The sequence below is a fragment of the Amia ocellicauda genome, chromosome 10 (genome assembly GCF_036373705.1).
Source record: "Amia ocellicauda isolate fAmiCal2 chromosome 10, fAmiCal2.hap1, whole genome shotgun sequence".
Lineage (NCBI taxonomy): Eukaryota > Metazoa > Chordata > Actinopteri > Amiiformes > Amiidae > Amia > Amia ocellicauda.
In genome coordinates this window covers 36,788,359-36,806,331 of record NC_089859.1, presented here as the reverse complement: position 1 = coordinate 36,806,331, position 17,973 = coordinate 36,788,359, and the positions used below count along the sequence as shown (strand labels likewise).

The window sequence follows — 17,973 nt, the reverse complement described above, 5'->3', positions numbered from 1 at the left end:
CGTTCGCCGATCGGCCTGGTTGGTCCCTGGGATCCGAGGCCTCTCCTGGATTCTGGCTGGTGACGTCAGCGGGGAGCAGTCCTGGTCAGGCCGGGCTTTGGGTAGATGGTCCGGCCGGGCTTCTGGATGGGACCCACTCCGTGAGGAGTCCGACGACTCCTCTGGCTAGGTCCCCTGTTGCTCCCGGTCCGTCCCAATCTCCGCTTGCCTCGGCCTCCGGACCGCTCCAAGGACCCAGGACTCTGCAGCTCTGTCATCCGGCACCTCCCCGTCTCGTCTGGTCTGGCCTGATGGATCAGCTCCCTGCAAGGAAAAGAAAAAGACTGTCAAATACAGTTCGATGCCCCCTGCTGGACAAAGGTTTCTCTCACAATTGGAGCAATTGACCTATAACACCGCACAAAGTACCAGACCAGGGCGTACCCCCTGACACACTTCAGAATGTGTGTGCGTGTGCATGTGTTTGTTGCCCAGCGATGGCCTGGCGTCCTGTCCTGGGTGTATTCCTGCCTTGTGCCCAATGCCTGTTGGGATCGGCTCCGGCTTCCCCCGCAACCCTCACCAGGATAAGTGGTTTCGAAGATAGATGGATGGAGGTCTACTTTTTTTTACCATATCACTAAAGGCCACTCTTTGCACTTCACACATTTGCCCTTTTAATTACTCTTCTATTGACATATTTTAACACGCCATGTGCATGTGATAATAGTTTTAGCAACCCGTTGCTATTCAGGTAAGACACTACCTAGTAAATTCGGGCTACTTTTCATTTTGGTGTGCCGCGAGGTTTTTAGATTTAGCAAAGTGTGCCGTGGCATTAAAAAGGTTGGGAACCACTGCCCTACACCACTTTGGAGAAGTTTGTAAAATAAACATTTGTGCCAGATTGAAACAAGCATATATTTAGTTTTTATTTTGGTTGACATGTTTGTTTATGAAGGTGTATAGGGTGTAAATATGATCGGTTTTGCTGTGTTTTGGTAGGAAGCCTCTGACTCTTACTCAGGACACTGCTCGGTTACTGCTCACACAGATTCCCTGGTAGTTATTAGGGTCCAGTTTGTCTCCACTTTCATGAATCAGGGTGATCAGTCCTTTATTCCAGATGTCAGGGAAGTGGCTCACACTGAGCACCAGATTGAACAGCAGGGCATGCTGTAGCTTAGGGCTGCTGTGTTTCAGCATCTTGTTGGAGATGCCATCAGGCTTGCAGGCTTTTCTGGGCGGCATGGCTCGCAGCTTCTCCTGCAATTCCTGCTCAGTAATGAGGTAGTCCTGGGGAGTCTTTAAATGCCAATTCCATTATTTTTAGTTCCACACTGGTATCATTCTGAGCTGATTTCTCAGTGTGGTGAATATTTTCATAAAGTTTTACAAAGTGGTCTTTCCAAATATCTCCATTTCGGATGGCCAGTTCTTCAGGTTTTGATTTATTTAATTGTTTCCAGTTTTCCCAGAATCTGTTTGTGTTAATGGACTCTTCCATTATTGTCAGTTGCTTTCGGGTGTGTTGTTCTTTTTTGATCTAAGTGTTTTTTTGTAATGTTTGAGTGTTTCACAGTAACTAAGGTGTAAATCTGGGTTATCTGGTTGTCTGTGCTTTTGGTTTGATAATTTTGTTGGGATGTTATTTTTAATTTTCAATTTTGATTGTATAGCTGATTTGTCAAATATATGATTTAAGTTTTTTATAGCCAGATGTTTTCCTTTTTTACTACATTGATTTGGGGTGACCAGAAAGGTATGTATTAGTGATTGTATTTCCTGATTGCCAGTTGCTTTCTGGTATTCTTCTGCACTGGAGCCCATCTGTAGGAGTGTCTGTGGTTGTACAGCTCGCTGGGTTGTGTGTGTGTCCTGCTCTGTCCTTTTCAGGAATACAGTGATTTATCTGTGGTCTGACAGAGGTGTTAGTGGTTAGGAGTCTTTCACTCCTGAAAAAATAGGAGCGTTGAAAGCGTCACTAGATAAAGCAGGCAGCAGGGGAAGGGACTGCCTGTGTTTGCATTCACAACCTATCATTTTAAGATTTAATACAACACACATATAGACACAACACATAATTTACTTCCATTGCTCTTCCTCACAAAATCCTTCATAACTGAATACTAACTACATTTCCTATTATTTTCAGAAAATAATGTTGTTACAAAATGTATCCTTGATTAGACTGGTGCAGTTTGTTGATTTGTTGTTTGTTTGTTTTGTTATTTTCATTTCGAACTCACGATATATTTTGATTGGAAGAGCAAGCAGGTCGAGCTGGGTGACAAGATGGACCTTGCCTCCTACCTGCTGAAACCTATCCAGAGAATGAGTAAATATGCCCTACTCCTTAAAGACATGATCAAGGACTGCAGCAAGTCCCAGGAGCAAGAACTTACTGACTTGCAGGCTGCAGAGGAGATGGTTAAGTTCCAACTTCGCCATGGCAATGACCTCCTGGCCATGGATGCCATTCGAGGCTGTGATGTGAGGCTCATGATGATTACTCTTCTACAGACAGCTACGGAACAGTGTCCCTCAGCAGCCCTCATGGGCCTTAATCCCTGTGTTACAAGACTCTACGATAACCTTCTTTGAAGGAGATCTCAGGCAGAATGAAAACAAAAATCTTGTAGTCCAATAAGACCAGAGTTCAGGAAAATTGCTTCAGTGGTGTGGACAAAGGGATATATGAAGTGGATAGAAAGTCTTGCGGTGGCCTTATAGATAAATGTATATGTGGTCAGAATCTTAAATTCACAATTCAAAAATGAGAAAAACAGACACCAGTATAAAATAAAATAAGTATTTTTCCTTAGCCTCAGAAGTCTTACAAAATATTAAAATATAACTTTAAATACATGTATTATTTCCATTCACAATACAGTTACAATATTGTATTTTTATCCTTTCCACTGCAGGTGAATTTAAAGGAACAGGGGCAGCTGAGATGCCAGGATGAGTTTATAGTTTGGTGTGGACGCAGGAAGTACCTGAGGCATGTCTTCCTTTTTGAAGACCTAATTTTGTTCAGCAAAACTAAAAAGGTCGATGGAGGCTATGATATCTACATCTACAAACAATCGTATAAGGTAAAGAATACATTCAGATATCATGTTTAGTGTATTTGTTTTTATTTCCTTTAGACATCACTGTTAATAAAATTGTTTGCAAGTATATTTTTGCCCTTTCATCTTTCATTGTGTTTTTTGTTTAATTGTATTATTCATAAAAGCTTGTTGTTATGGTCTTAGGAAGAAATTGGTTACTCTTATCACCAGCTATAATGGGCAGGATACAAAATAAATTGCAGCATTGATGGTAATGTTATGTTTTTAAATTAAAATAAATAAAAATAACTTTAGTTTTCAAGATTATAAAAAAAAGAGAACACCAAAATTGCTAATTCTGATAAAGCCAGTCTTTTCATCTTCTCAACGTAGAACAGCAAAACTAGAACAATTACATCTAAGCCACTGAGTTCCATATATACAGTATATATTTACTTATTGATATGTACTATTTAAGGTATACATGAATACTTTGTAAAACACTACATTTTCCATTGATTATAGTTTATTCTGCATTTTTTCTCTTCTTTTTTATTACATTTTTCTAGACAGCAGAAATTGGAATGACTGAAAATGTGGGTGACAGTGGCCTGCGGTTTGAAATTTGGTTTCGGCGCAGGAAGTCTCAGGATACCTTCATTCTACAAGCCAGCTCAGTGGAGGTGAAAGCTGTGTGGACAAATATAATAGGAAAAATACTGTGGAGACAAGCCTTACGTAACAGAGGTACATGATATAAATGCAAGCCTTTCTTTTTGGAATTGTAGACTTTGACCTGGACCAAATCAAAACCTCTACCTATCTGCCAATTGCAAAATACAATTACAATACTTGATCATAGCTTCTTCTTTAATATAGTATTTTTCCTACTACCTACCTAATGCAAACCTGTCTTTAAGTATTAGCTTTTGTTATTTCCATTTTCTTTTCTTTGTAGAGCTGCGAATGCAGGAGATGGTGTCAATGGGAATTGGCAATAAGCCCTTTATGGACATTAAACCCAGTGATGCAGCTATAAGTGACAGAGCAATAGATTATATCATGAAGAGGACAGGTAAGTTGCCTAGACAGAGTTACATGTTTTCCTATTTTCCATAATGACACTTTCAATAGTTCTACCTCAGCTAAATCAGATATCACATGATATCGTTCAACCATTTTATTGAGCTGATTCACCTTCTTGATTCCACTCAGGAAGAGCAAACAAAGCTGCAGCTTTTTACCTTACATCTGGATCAAGCTGCTACTTCTTTTTCACTGCCTTTATTATTCAAATACAAAATACATATTGCCTGATTTAGCTCCCAATCCACAACTAGGATGGAAAGGGGCATCATGCAGATAAATGTTTTGGGGGGCACAGTTGGAAAACAAATGTATTTAATGCTTTTAACTACATCTATAGGGTATCCTACTTAGTTTTAAATGTAAGTGTACTTTAATGTACTGCTCAATAGTATTGCTGCACTGTTTTTGTTGTATTCTAAGCACTGGTATTTCTGATAGCAGTTACTGCTAAAACATATTTGCTTGTGGTTTGCTAAGTGTTGGCATCTAACACTGCTGGAGAGGGACCCTTTCTTATTATCTCTTGCCAGTTGATCTTTTGGCAATAGTATTTATAGATGTAGCGTTTTTTTCTTCCTCTCTGTTAACTTAAGTTTAGGAATTTATATGCAGGAAAAGCACCTCAACACTTAAATAATAATAAAGTACCAAAAGTAAAAAGACTGACAGCAATTTATGCTGTACAGGTACACAAAAAAAATTAATAGCTTTAATTTTTTTTCAGCATTTTTGTAAAAACACGTTTATTGATGTGTTGTCAATGCATTATAAAACAATAGTATGAGAGAGAAAACAACAACGCCTATTTTAATGTACTTGAATATTGTTTTAAGCAGATTGCATACTGATTCAAAACAGAACATTACAACAAAAATATGAAATTTTGGTTTAAAAAAAATACAATATACATGCCTCAAACTGACACTGAATATGCAAGATAAACTAAAATGTAATTCCTAAGCAAATTATTTTTTAAAGGGTGTTGTAATATAATCAAAGTGTTGTTCAGTGTGTGATGTACTGTACCTGCTGTCTTTCACACAACTTGCCACAGAAACACCGGTGGCACCAGGTACACACTCAGTGACACGCATGCACTGATTAAGGGGCTATCGTTAAATGGCATACTATAGTGGTGAGGGATCATCTCAGATAAATCATATTTACTGAAATGTTTCTACATAGATTTGACAAAAACAATGAACAATGGAAATAATTTGGGGGGGCATGTGCTCCCCTGTGCCCCAATGGCAGGATGCCACTGAGGATGAAGATACACCTTTAGGAAAACTGATAAACAAAGATAATGTCATGTTCTGATGATATATAGATGGATAGACAGATGGATATGTTTGAGATATTTTTATGAAAATCCAAGTATCTGACATAGCTTTCAGGCACACCCTTTTGTCTCTATATCTTTTGTAATGCTGTGCATTTCTTTTTCAGCATCCAGAACTCGAGCTTCTATAGCAGTCTCTTCATTTGACCACTCCACACCTTTTAAAAGGCCACATTCCACCATTTCCAATAGCAGCACATCTTCCTCCAGCAGTCAGTCCTCTTCCTCCATTCTGGGATCACTAAATTTGCACCTGTATCCTTCATCTTATGCAGTGTCCAACTGTCCAACTTTCAATCACTGGTCTTTTGACATTGGAACATGCATTGAAGAAGATGAGCTGGAGGAGGAAACGGGCAGTCAGCCTTCCATATGTAAGTCATAATACAATTTTTCCGATCATAATTTGCAATTGTTAATATTGTAACACCAGGACGTGTGTGTAACCTTTTGGGGCTGGCTGTCATGCTACGGGAGTCATATTCGGTGGGGATCTGGCACAAAGCCCCGGGCAGAGCACTGTATAAACAAAAGGAAAACACAAAACAAACCCTAGCTCCTGGTTGAGCCTAACTAAACAGTGAAAACAAATCCATCTCTATAAACTAATCCAAAATAAAGAGTCACATGGCACACGGCAAACAATCCAAAGGGTAATCCAAAGAGTAGTCAGAGTTCATAAATCGTTAGTTCATTACCAGGGTTGGGTTCTCTTCCAAATCAAGGGTCAAAGTCAGGGTCACAGGTCTTCAGCAAAGCAGATAAGCCAGGGTAATCGTTTGTGTCTGTATCTTGCTCTCCTTCACCCTCCTCGTCAAGAAGACGAGTATCCAGTGGATACTGAAACACAAGGGCGTCCCCCCCCACTTAATGTCGACATTGGTACTCTAACAAGATCAAAACAGTGCCTACAATCCTCTTGTTTGCTGCAATATTATCATATATACTTCGAGAACACCCTCTCAAGATTAATCCATAAACTAAGCTATCCCAACCAACCATGTCTGTTGTAAAGCTGCATGCAATATGCAACATTAACACTACATATATTTATTCTATACTTTTTAATAATGCACACACTGATACATATTCTTATAAATGACCCAACCATGCCTTGTTTCATACTTCAGATAAGTATTTAATTGCTATTTGAAAAAGTTTATAACCTACATAAAGTGAACAAAAACCTCTGAATATCTTAAACCAGAATGCATGTCATTCTATGTACTCATTATCTTCTCTCTCATCTCCTCTGTGCTCCTCAGTACTACAGTGCCCAGTGCTTAGCTTTCTTATTGGCAAAATCTCTAATAATGTCTTCTTAGGTTGTTTTTTTTGCCAACTGGCTCTCAATAGAAATGAGAGCACGACTGTTAAGTCTGTCCTGACACATTGTTGATCTCAAATAGTTCTTTATGAGTTTCAACTGAAAGTTAATTCTCCCACTGCAACTGTCACAGGCAAAGTGCAGAAGATACAGAAGACGGTACAGACCTCTCCAAGAATACTCTCAAGCTGTATCTTATATATAGCATTTCTGTGAAAGTGGCACCATGCACTGACTTCAAGTGTGTAAAATCATTTTGTAATTCATTGGTGAGATCATTGGTGTACTTGTTGGTGAGTAGTTTGCAAGCTGTGGGTAATTGGTCCTCACTAATTTCTCTGAATTTCAAAACTGCAGCAAACTCCTCACAGATTACTGCAGTGGTGTGGAACCGGGAATCCAAATCACTGATGATGCTATCCAATGCAACATAAAACACTGTGTTGCGAAAAACAATGTCCACACTCTCTTGATTTGTGGCATTTTCAGCATGTTCATCGTGAAAATGTTTCCTCTTCCTCTGCCTGCTCAGTTCAGTGGAAAACTCTTGTTAAATTCATGGCAGTTGCAACCAGGGAGACTTCAACCAGAGGACAATCCCATCTATCCCACAGAGCCTGTATCTCTTCTTTTATGCTTTAATGTTGTCTGCTTCTGTGTCTAAATATATATTTTCATATTGCAGCAGTACATTTTTATATTAAATGTACTGAAACAATTAATATCAAACAGTGAACAGTACAATGGCTTTAAAAAAGAAGTATTTCCTCAGACGCTCTACTTCTGATCTTGCCTCACTGGTAAGACTGCAAGTCAATAGGATGCTGTCTATGGCCTCGATAACAGATGGCAAGTGGTTTGCCACAGGTCGGACAGCAGCGATGCACTCCAGCGTGTCTCTGACAAGCGGTGAAGAGAGTAGCCTGTCTTTGCCTTGAGAATGTCCCAGTGCTCTTGACTAGCACTGAATAGATTGTAAAGACAATTCACACAGCCAAAATTGTTTTAATTAAAATCATTGAATTGAACAAAATGCTCAGTGATTTCCCATTCACCTTTGTCTTGGTAATGTATCTCAAGAATATAATATTATGCTCTGTATGGGAGACATCTGGAGTTGCATCACATATTATTGAGTAATAGATTGCTTCCTCCCATTCACTCAATATCACTTTTAAAACTTGATGTGTTCTATAAACTCGTTTTGGTTTTCAGAGCTCAGATAATGAGTTAGTCGTTCTCCTTTCTTTTTGTCTCTGAGTTTCTCTAACAGTTCATTTAAAAGTGGGTCTAATGTGACAATAGCTCAAATGTGCAGAGGAAATTTCCATTATGCATATCGCCAAGTTTCTGTGTATGCCCACGGAAGGGCAGGTTTCTAGATGCTAAGTGCAATGTGCACATCCAAAATCCTTTCTAATAGTGCTTTGTTCTTCTCTGTTTTTCCCTGGATTTGTCTCTGCAAATTGACTGTTTACTCCTGTTGCTGACATTGAGGAATGTTGGAGACTTTTCCATTTCCAGTAACAGGACTTGTGTGGCTTGTGTGTATCATGCTTTGGAAGTTTTCTGTACATTGTGCACCACTCTGTTTTAGACATCTTATAACCATCCTTACTATTATGGTTTTGTTTGCTCATGTGAGGAAAATAAAACATGGTACACAATACAGTGCTTTACTGATTTCACTGTAAATAAGCAAATCTCTGTTGAGCCTTTCTCTTCCATTTGCTGACTTGGAGTGCTGTAGCTGACTAGGGAAGGTGTTCTCTTTTCAATATTGGAAAGCAACCCCTTGTAAAGCTAACCCAATCTAAGACAAACTTGTGGCATTGGGGACACTAGTTTGGCTGTCTAGTCCCAGTCCCAAGAATAGCTCCTCAGCATGAAACTAGTGTAGGTTTAAAGGGGATCCTTTCTACTATCCAAAGGACCTAAAATGGTTCTGGGGACAATCTATTAATTAATAAAAAGCCAGCCTTGGAACACTCACATTCCAATGTAAGACACTATGTTTAGTCATGGGGGTCACCAGTTTGGGGGTCTATCCCCAGTTCCACAAACACTGCCCCAGCATAACCCTACTGTAGGTTTAAAGGGGACCCTTTCTACAATCAATTGGGGCAGAATTATTTTGGGGCCAATCTTTTAACTATTAGAAATCCAGCCTCAGAACACTCACAATGCACTTAAAAATACTAAATTGTGGCATGGGGTCACCAGTTTGGGTGTCTATTCCCAGTTCCAGAAATAGTTCCCCAGCATGAAACTATTGTTGCACTATTGTACCTTAATGCCACTATTACTTTTTCAAATTCTCTGCAGGTTACCAAATTGTAGAAAATGTGTATTCATTATTATTATTATTATTATTATTATTATTATTAAAGTTAAGTATTTAATATTATTTACACAATGTAATTCAATATATTCAATAGAAACACAAGTTTCTGAAAGCCCATAATAAGTATTTTTCAGTTTTGGACATCTTTGTAAATCTTTCCACTGTTCCGGTGTTCCGACGTTCTGGGTTATTGTTAAAGTCGGAAACACTGCCCAAGGGGGAGGGGTTTCTACGCACTTCCATAGGAATACGATCAAAACGTCACTCTATCAAAGCTGCCACTGGCCCCTGCACCCGTCACTCAGAACAGGTCCCTTTCCACTTCCTGTTGTATATAACATGACGTCAGCACAGGTTCGTCCTCTTTTGCCATTTCGCCTGGACTCAAGAACATGAGCTCTCTGTGTCTTGTCTGTGCATTAGACCCTTATTGTTATTAACAATTATTTTTCAGTTGGTTGGCTGTGTTGTTCACCACCATGTATAATTATCTGTGTCTATTTGTATCAATAGTTATTACTGATAGCTAATCCGACTCTTATTCCGTCCATGCTCCAGGACTTCAGTTTCGGCTACAAATAGAACACTTTAAAAATAATAGTTGTGTTTATATAGTGCCTTATATATTCCGATTGCTTGCTGTGTTGGTTATTTTGTCCACAGGGCTTTTTCCTCCACAGCAGAAGTGCTAGCAGCGGCATCACCCCGGAAACCCTGGTACACATGGTGTGGTTAAGCCTAGGGGCCTACGCGCCGCTCGTATCCAGCACCTGGTGCTTGGCATTCACAGTGTTCAGTCCGGCAACAGCAAGGTTGCGTTTGGTTGGTGTCGCAGCGCCCCCGTGTACATCAACTGGGGAATCCCTGGCAGCCATTGTGGCAGCATGCTGCCAGCACTGGCTGTCCCAGGCACGACGGGTTCCTGAGGCGGACAGGACCCACCTCATGGACGCCCCTATCTTGCTGAGCTTCATCTTTGGCCCCTCTGTGGAGGAGATGCTGTCACGCACCCTCCAAGAGAGGGAGCAGTCCCTGCAGCTGGCCCGGGTTTACCCCGTTGCACCTCAGGCCCAGCAGCGCAGGCAGCCTGCGACAGCTCACCGGCAGGGAGGCCCCCCGACTGCGGCTCCCAGCATCTCACCAGCAGGCAGGCTCCCCACCAGGCTCACCGCCCTGGCCCACGGCAGCCCACGGCAGCCCACGGCAGCTCGTAGTAGGAGGGGGCCTGGCCCGTCCCCCACCTCCTCCACCACCCGAGCCCCGTCCCTGAGGCATTCCAGCAGCTTCTGGCCCACCCTTACACCCCCCAGCAACTCTCAAATTGGCAACCCCGCAGTCTTGGGTGCTTCAAATTATATCAATTGGCTACTCCCTGGGGTTTCAAACATGTCTACCCTCCTTCCGAGGCATGGTGTGGATGCGAGTGAGGGACCCGTTGCAGTGTGAAGCGCTTTGTGTCGAAATCGCCACTCTCCTGGAGAAGAGCAATTCGCGAAGTGCCCCCGCTGGGGCAGCATGAGGGATTCTATTCCCCATATTTCCTTGTGCATAAGAAAGATGGTGGTTTCCGCCCCGTCTTGGATCTGAGGCACCTGAACCGCCACCTCAAGGTGTTGCGCTTCAAGATGCTCAACCTGCGCACCATATCCCAGGCCATCAAGCCCAGCGACTGGTTCACCATGGTGGATCTGAAAGATGCGTACCTTCACATCCCCATTGCGCAGGCACTCAGGAAGTTTCTCCGCTTTGGCTTTCGAGAGCCGAGTGTTCGAGTTTGCTGTTCTCCCCTTCAGCCTGTCACTAGCCTCACGCACTTTTTCCAAGTGCATGGACGTCGTGTTAGCCCCCTTGCATTGCCAGGTGGTCCGCGTCCTCAATTATCTAGACGCCTGGTTGGTTTGTTCTCACTTGAGGGAACAGGTTCAGAGCCACATGAACCTGATTTTAGGACGCCTTTAAGAATTGGGCCTCCTGGTCAATTGAGCCAACTCAGCAGGCACAGTTCCTTGGACCGCGCCTCGATTCCGTTGCTATGCTCACCACACTGGCACCAGAGAGAGTTGCCTCAATACACACGTGTCTCTCCCTCTTCCGACTGAGAGCTCATGTCAGGGTGTCCCTTTGCCAGAGGCTGCTGGACCTCTTAGTGGCTGCATCACAGACCCTCCCCCTTGGCCACTTCCAATTGAGGCCGCTGCAGTGGTGGTTCAGGTCTCTCAGGATGCACCCTCGCTGTAATCGAGCACACTGAGTCACAATCACTCTGTCTTGCTGGAAGGCACTCCATTGGTGGTGGAGCCCTCACAATTTGACCCTGGGTGTGTCCCTGGGGCCAGTCTATCACCGAGCAGTCATGACAAGAGATGCCTCCAAGCAGGGTTGGGGAGCAGTCTGCGATGGACGTGGAGTCCGAGGCAGGTGGACGGAGCCAGCACAGGCCCTCCATATCAACATCCTGGAGTTACAGTGAGGGAAAAAAATATTTGATCCCCTGCTGATTTTGTACGTTTGCCTACTGACAAAGAAATGACCAGTCTATAATTTTAATGGTAGGTGTATTTTAACAGTGAGATACAGAATAACAACAAAAAATCCAGAAAAATACATTTCAAAAAAGTTATAAATTGATTTGCATATTAATGAGGGAAATAAGTATTTGATCCCCTATCAATCAGCAAGATTTCTGGCTCCCAGGTGTCTTTTATACGGGTAACGAGCTGAGATTAGGAGCACTCCCTTTATCAGAGTTTTATCATGCTACTTGCGTTATTGATTGATTTCCTCCTTGCTTCCTTTCCTTTTCCTTCCTGTGCCCCTACATCTTGACAGCACTTAACTTTTAATTTCCAGGATGTATGACCTCAGTTAATGTACTTACCTGTGTAAATTGGAAGTTGTAAAATGTATTATATTTTGAATTGCTGTGTTTAATGTAAATTTGAATTTGTAATGTTTGATGCCTTGTACTTAACTGTATTCTTGCACTTTGTATTGCACTTATGTTGTAAGTCGCCCTGGATAAGGGCGTCTGCCAAGAAATAAAAATAATAATAATAATAATAATAATAATAATAATAATAAGCATGTGAGCAGGCTCTCGTGTTCCACTGTATATATAGTTCATTTGTTAACACAGTAGAGCTCATGGTGCCCTGTGTTAGCCGGTCTAACCAGCATGTGACTACGGTCCTCGCTCCTGGGCAGCTCAGGTGCAGCCCTACAGGGCCCCTGAGGTTACTGTCTAGAGTTGTGTTGCCGAGGCCCCCTAGCGGTACACCTTGGGGCAGGCTCCCTTATCAGCTCACTGCATCCTCCCTTGTGACGGATTTGTTATACAGTAACCCCTCCCCCTTGGGCAGTGCTTCCAACTTGAAAGATAACGTTAGGTTCCGAATGCAACCCCAGTTATCTGAAGGAAGGAAGCACTGCCAACGGGTTGCAAGGTCGTGTGGGAGTCCTGCTCCCAGCAAAAGAGGATGAACCTGTGCTGATGTCACGTTTTATAAAACAGGAAGTGGGAAGGGACCTGTTCTGAGTGACAGGTGCAGGGGCCAATGGCAGCTTTGATAGAGTGATGTTTCGATCGGGTTCCTACGGAAGTGCACAGAAACCCCTCCCCCTTGGGCAGTGCTTCCTTTTTCAGATAACCGGGGTTGCTTTCGCACCTATCATTTTTCCCAGTCCCCCATCTAAATGCATCATCATCATCATCACACTTTTGAATTAAGGTTATTTAAATGCACAATAATAACAACAACAACATGAAGTATAAACAGTAGCCATAATAGTTGCATGAATTTAAAAAAGCAACACCAGCACTTTAAGCACAGATTACAGATTTGCTTAAAAACTAAAAAGTGATGAAAATAGAGACCAAAACAACGTGTATAGTACCGATTCAATAGCTTGCTGTCTTTCAGGCTGTTTTGCTGTATTAGCACTAACGAAAACCCGTTACCAAGAAATAATAACGCACCCAGGGGAGAGATACCATGGTAAATAGGTGTATAATATATAGTTTCATCCAGGTACATAACAACAGCATCTCTGCATTATTAAGGCCCTAATAAACAGTGAAGAAAGGAGAGACTCATCATTCTGATGATTAGGATCATCCTGCATCTGAACTGATACAGTGTTACTGATTGGAGAGTAATTGCACATTATGAAAATTTAATACAGTATTAACAAACAAAGTAAATGACTTTAAAGTATCAGTGTCTGCATATGAACAAAGGAAATGCTATTATGATTAATAATAATGAAATACATAAAAAGTATAGGGCAGCATGGTGGTGCGTTGGTTAACACTGCTGCCTCACAGCTCCAAGGGTCCTGGGTTTGAGTCACGGCTCAGGGGGCCTGGTGGTGTGGAGTTTGCATGTTCTCCCAGTGTCTGTGTGGGTTTCCTCCAGGTACTCTGGTTTCCTCTCACCGTCCAAAGACATGCAGGTTAGGTTAATTGGCCATGCTAAATTGCCCTGTAGGTATGTGAGAGTGTGTTGCCCAGTGACGGCCTGGTGTCCCATCCTGGGTGTATTCCTGCCTTGCGCCCTATGCTGGCTGGGATCAGCTCCGACTTCCCCCTGACCCTCACCAGGATAAGTGGTTTTGGAGATGGATGGATGGAATTAAAAGTATACAAGTTATTTTTATACCATTATTTGCCATACATGATAATTAAACACTTATTAATTTGAGCAGAGGTGTAGGAGCTAATTATAAAGTTAAATTCTTTCAGTTAAGGAGTCTCTCAAAAGTGCGCCGGGATTACAACAGTGCCCCATAGCATATGAATACAATAAAATAGTATATTCCTGCTCTCCTGGATCTGATCAACACTTTCACACAAGACATCAGACCCCTTTCACTGTCATCTGCCATTGAACGTTAGTGGTTTAAATCAGTGAAATTCTTGGTGTGACATCACACACCCTCCCTCTTCCATGTACAGGAGTTAAAGGTTTTAACGGGGGGGGGGGGGGAAACCACACCACACCACACCACACCTTTAACAGTATCTGCTGTCAAAAATACAAAGCAACAGAGCAATACTATTGAATATGTATGTAGAGCAGTACATTAAAGTACGCACATCCCAAAGCAGGGAAGGGGACACAAACACCCATAAACCCCAACTACACCATCCTTATTTGTTCCTCAGGGAAAGGAAACCTCCAGGACTCACTTCCCCTGCAACAGGTTCGGACCTCGGGACAGCCACCACATTTAAAATCAGACCATTTATTAATTCCCACATAAAAAACAGCCGTTCATATAGAAAAATAGAAGACAACCCAGCACAGTATCACCCAATCTCTTTCCCCCCTCCACAATCATTCCACCAACGCCACAGTCTAAGGGATGAAAGGGTCTTTAGGTTCCCTCGTCTGTCCAACAAAACATCCATAGGGAGGGGAAACTGATCTCATCTTGACCTTAGTCCAATTAAAAGCCAACAGTTCCCATACACACTCGCTCCAGTTCACATCAGAGGTCTCCGCCACTGGGCTGTAGGGGGAAGAGAACACAGTCGCACAGCGCCACCACGGTGCAGTCCAGCAGGACTCAGCAGACTACGAGGTGCTCGGCTCCACCACACCCATTCCTGGGCTCCCGGCAGGCAGGAGCACTATACCCGTCATGCCCCAATCTTCCACCTACTGTGCCTCGGGTATGGAGCCGAGCCTCTCGCTCCCCCTCCCATTCACCTGCCATCCGTCCCATCACTGAGTCCCTTGCTTGCTACACTGCACACCGACCACTCTATCCCCCACCTCAATCCATCGCCCAGCAGCTGTCGTGCATTCTTCCAGAGAGTGTGCAGTCTCTCCTCAGTCATGCTCTTCTTGTTGTGCCTTTACTCCCTCCTTATATCCCCCTTTATCCCTTAATTTAAATCAGGTCCATCATGTCCAACACCTGCCCATTAAAATTTTCCAGCTGGGAGAACAAAGCAAATGAATTAGTGCATAAAACAATTACAAAGCAATTAAGCCAATAATAAACCAATTTACCAATTAACCAATAACAATGAACTAAAACCCATATTACCATCTATGACATCAGCTCACTGCTATGCCCCCTGTGTGTAGTGTTTTCACACTGACAGTCAGTTTTTTTGCCACTGTAGGAATAAATTAGGGAATCTGATATACCTGGCACAATAAACTCTGAGAACATAGTCAAGAAAACTAGAATTGCTCTAATTTCTCCCCAGGTAGTTCTGTTTTTCTCATTACTTGCTGACTGATCTTGATTCAATACACACACTTACAGCTGTTCTTCCAATTTAACAGTTTGGAAAGTTGTGCTAGACTTCTATCGCTAACACAGTTTATTTTAGGTCTTGTAGCAATGTGTTAACTCATGACATACAGACCATAGTTCCATGCTGTGCCAATGGTATTATGTCACACAGCACACATAATAAATAGGTGGGTGATCTATGAATTATACATTTGCAAACTTTACAGGGGATGATTAACTGTTTTCCTTTTCTTACTTTTGAATCATTAACACAAATCCATTTGTTCTCTTTTTTGTTGCTTTGTTTTAAGTGACAGATTTCTGAGACATCATTGCAATGCATCTCAAGTGACGGTGTGACTGGCTTGAATACTATAGCTCTGGCTAGCCAATCACAGCTTACCATTGACACTTGCTCCAGCGAAGGGAATCCTTTTCTTTGTTCACCAACTCCTTTGCAATCCTCATCACCACCCCTACATCTCAAACAGCCCAGCAACCAGTACATTACTACAGTAAGTATGCTGTAAGATGACAGAACTGTTCTTAATTGATGGGGTTGTATGTCCTTTACTTTCAGCAGAAACATCTAATATTTTCAAAGTTCTCTCTAGGCAAAATGTATTTTAGTTTATTTTCTATACTGTCCTGTTACTGTACAGATAGAAGCCATCCTGCCTGTCACTAATATTCTCTTATTAATATACTAGAGGGCTCTGCATTTATTCCACCTACTGTTTGTCATACGCAGCTGCTCCTTTAAATGTAACCAAATAATGTATAATTTCTTCATCATGTACATTTTAATGTTCCACTTTTATACAGTATTATAAGTTAATACACTCTTACAATAAATGTTGCAATATAGAACCAAAAAGGGTTCTGTGGCTTGCTTCATATATGGCCATTGTAGGAACCCTATAGGTTTCACAGTGTAGAACCAAATGGTTCAAAATGGAAGCATGTATGGTGTTATTTGTGAAACACCCTTTTCACTCATTAAAGGTGGATTGTAAAATATATTGGTTTAATTGTACCCTATTTTTAATAATATATTTTTAGTTATTATTATTATGATTGTTGGTGTATATGCAACAATATAAGCTTTAGCTCACAGCAGTACTGAGTGACTGTAAAATGGTAATTGAGAAACACATTGTATCCAATTTGACAATGACAAATATACAGTGTATTGTTTTCATAAATATTAGATTTTCATGTATTAAATGTACTCAAAGTGAAAACAAACAAAAATGCATATATAAGATTAACTTAAGGAGGGGCAGAGGATTTTCATCTCATCAAGCAACAATAAATAAAATCTAATAATAAAATTAGAAAAGGACATTTGAAGACAAACAGCTTAATTAAGCAGCTGTACACATGATCAATGCTTGTTATTGTATGGAACCTAGCAGAAGCCTTTCCTGGCAATTAGCCAATAAGGTATTACATATTTGCTGTAATATGGGATGTCCCATATAGAGCTAGTGTTTCCCTGTTAGTTGGTTAGTTGATTGCTTGCAGGTTCCCAGTTCGGACATCTCATACACGCTCTGGACTGGTATTCGGTTTGTTTTCCTGATTGCTATAAATAAATAGCTAAACTGTGGATCGTTTGTTGTCTGGACATCGCCTCCAAAATGCATACAAAACAGTATTTTTACCAATCTCTGATACAGTGTACTGTAAATGTTAGGTATTGTCGGTTTCTTCTAATAATAAAATAATTAATAATAAAAACAAGAGTAGGCCTGCTGTAGGATTTACCTGTTTTTAAAGTCTGTACGCTCATGCTCAGATGCAATGCTGAATATTTTAGCCACACCAGTATCAAACATTAATAAATGTACAGCAGCATTGAAACATGGCTGCAAAAAAAATGTCCCAGATATGATACAAATGCTGTTTAAGCCTATGATTTCCCGGCGCCCCAGAACCCGGCATTCACTTGCTTCAGCCTGACTTCTCGCAGTCTCCAGGTGCCAAATACGCCATATTATAACCCAGTGGGGGCGCCCACAGAAACCAGAATTCACTTGCTTTAGTCTTAGTCCGTGTGTGAAGGTATGTGGTCAAGTGGTGTAAAAGGCAGTTCCCAGTCGAGATATAGTGCCAAAAGGTGAAGGCTTTATTGATTTTCTGCCAGCAGGTGCAAAGAAAAAATGAATATCATGCAAACAGCAACTCCTTACCCCCCCCAAAAAAAAAAAAAAAAAACACGTAAACCAAGAGCATGACTGACTTAAACTGCTTATTCAACTATACTTCCAATCAAGAAGATATAAAAGGAGAAAAAATAACCAGCAATGTTTACGCTGCCTTTCTCCAACACACCCATCTATTATGTCTCTCTCTCGCCTCTTTAATGAGGACCCACTAAACTTTTATGGAGCTGTCCTCTCTTAACCCCTCCCATGGGTGAATCCATTCCATACACTGTCTGTGATACACAAACTCCAAAAACCCAGGGAAAAAAACATAACACCAATCATTCATGTATTTGAATCAATAAACAGTAGGTTTACTGTAAACTATATCCAGTTTAGTAACCAAACCCATTTCAGTGTTCAAAAGTTAACGGGTT

At 41.6% G+C, this 17,973-nt stretch overlaps 1 protein-coding gene and 1 long non-coding RNA gene across 2 annotated transcripts in view; one reads left to right on the top strand and one right to left on the bottom strand.

Annotated features, from left to right (window-relative positions):
• The window catches only part of plekhg4b (pleckstrin homology domain containing, family G (with RhoGef domain) member 4B), a 142,523-nt gene extending 126,696 nt beyond the window's left edge, over positions 1 to 15,827 (top strand). Inside the window, exons 18-23 of the mRNA XM_066716039.1 lie at positions 2,248 to 2,472; positions 2,907 to 3,077; positions 3,605 to 3,782; positions 3,994 to 4,110; positions 5,574 to 5,840; positions 15,698 to 15,827. Of these exons, the coding sequence (XP_066572136.1) occupies positions 2,248 to 2,472; positions 2,907 to 3,077; positions 3,605 to 3,782; positions 3,994 to 4,110; positions 5,574 to 5,840; positions 15,698 to 15,711 (972 nt within the window). The 3' untranslated portion in view covers positions 15,712 to 15,827. The remainder of the gene's footprint in view (positions 1 to 2,247; positions 2,473 to 2,906; positions 3,078 to 3,604; positions 3,783 to 3,993; positions 4,111 to 5,573; positions 5,841 to 15,697) is intronic.
• On the bottom strand, positions 14,362 to 15,690 carry LOC136760574 (uncharacterized). The gene is made up of 2 exons (XR_010820218.1): positions 14,849 to 15,690; positions 14,362 to 14,648 (listed from the first exon to the last, which is right to left on the bottom strand). It is a non-coding gene; the product is annotated as an uncharacterized LOC136760574 (long non-coding RNA).
• Positions 15,828 to 17,973: the final 2,146 nt, after the last annotated feature.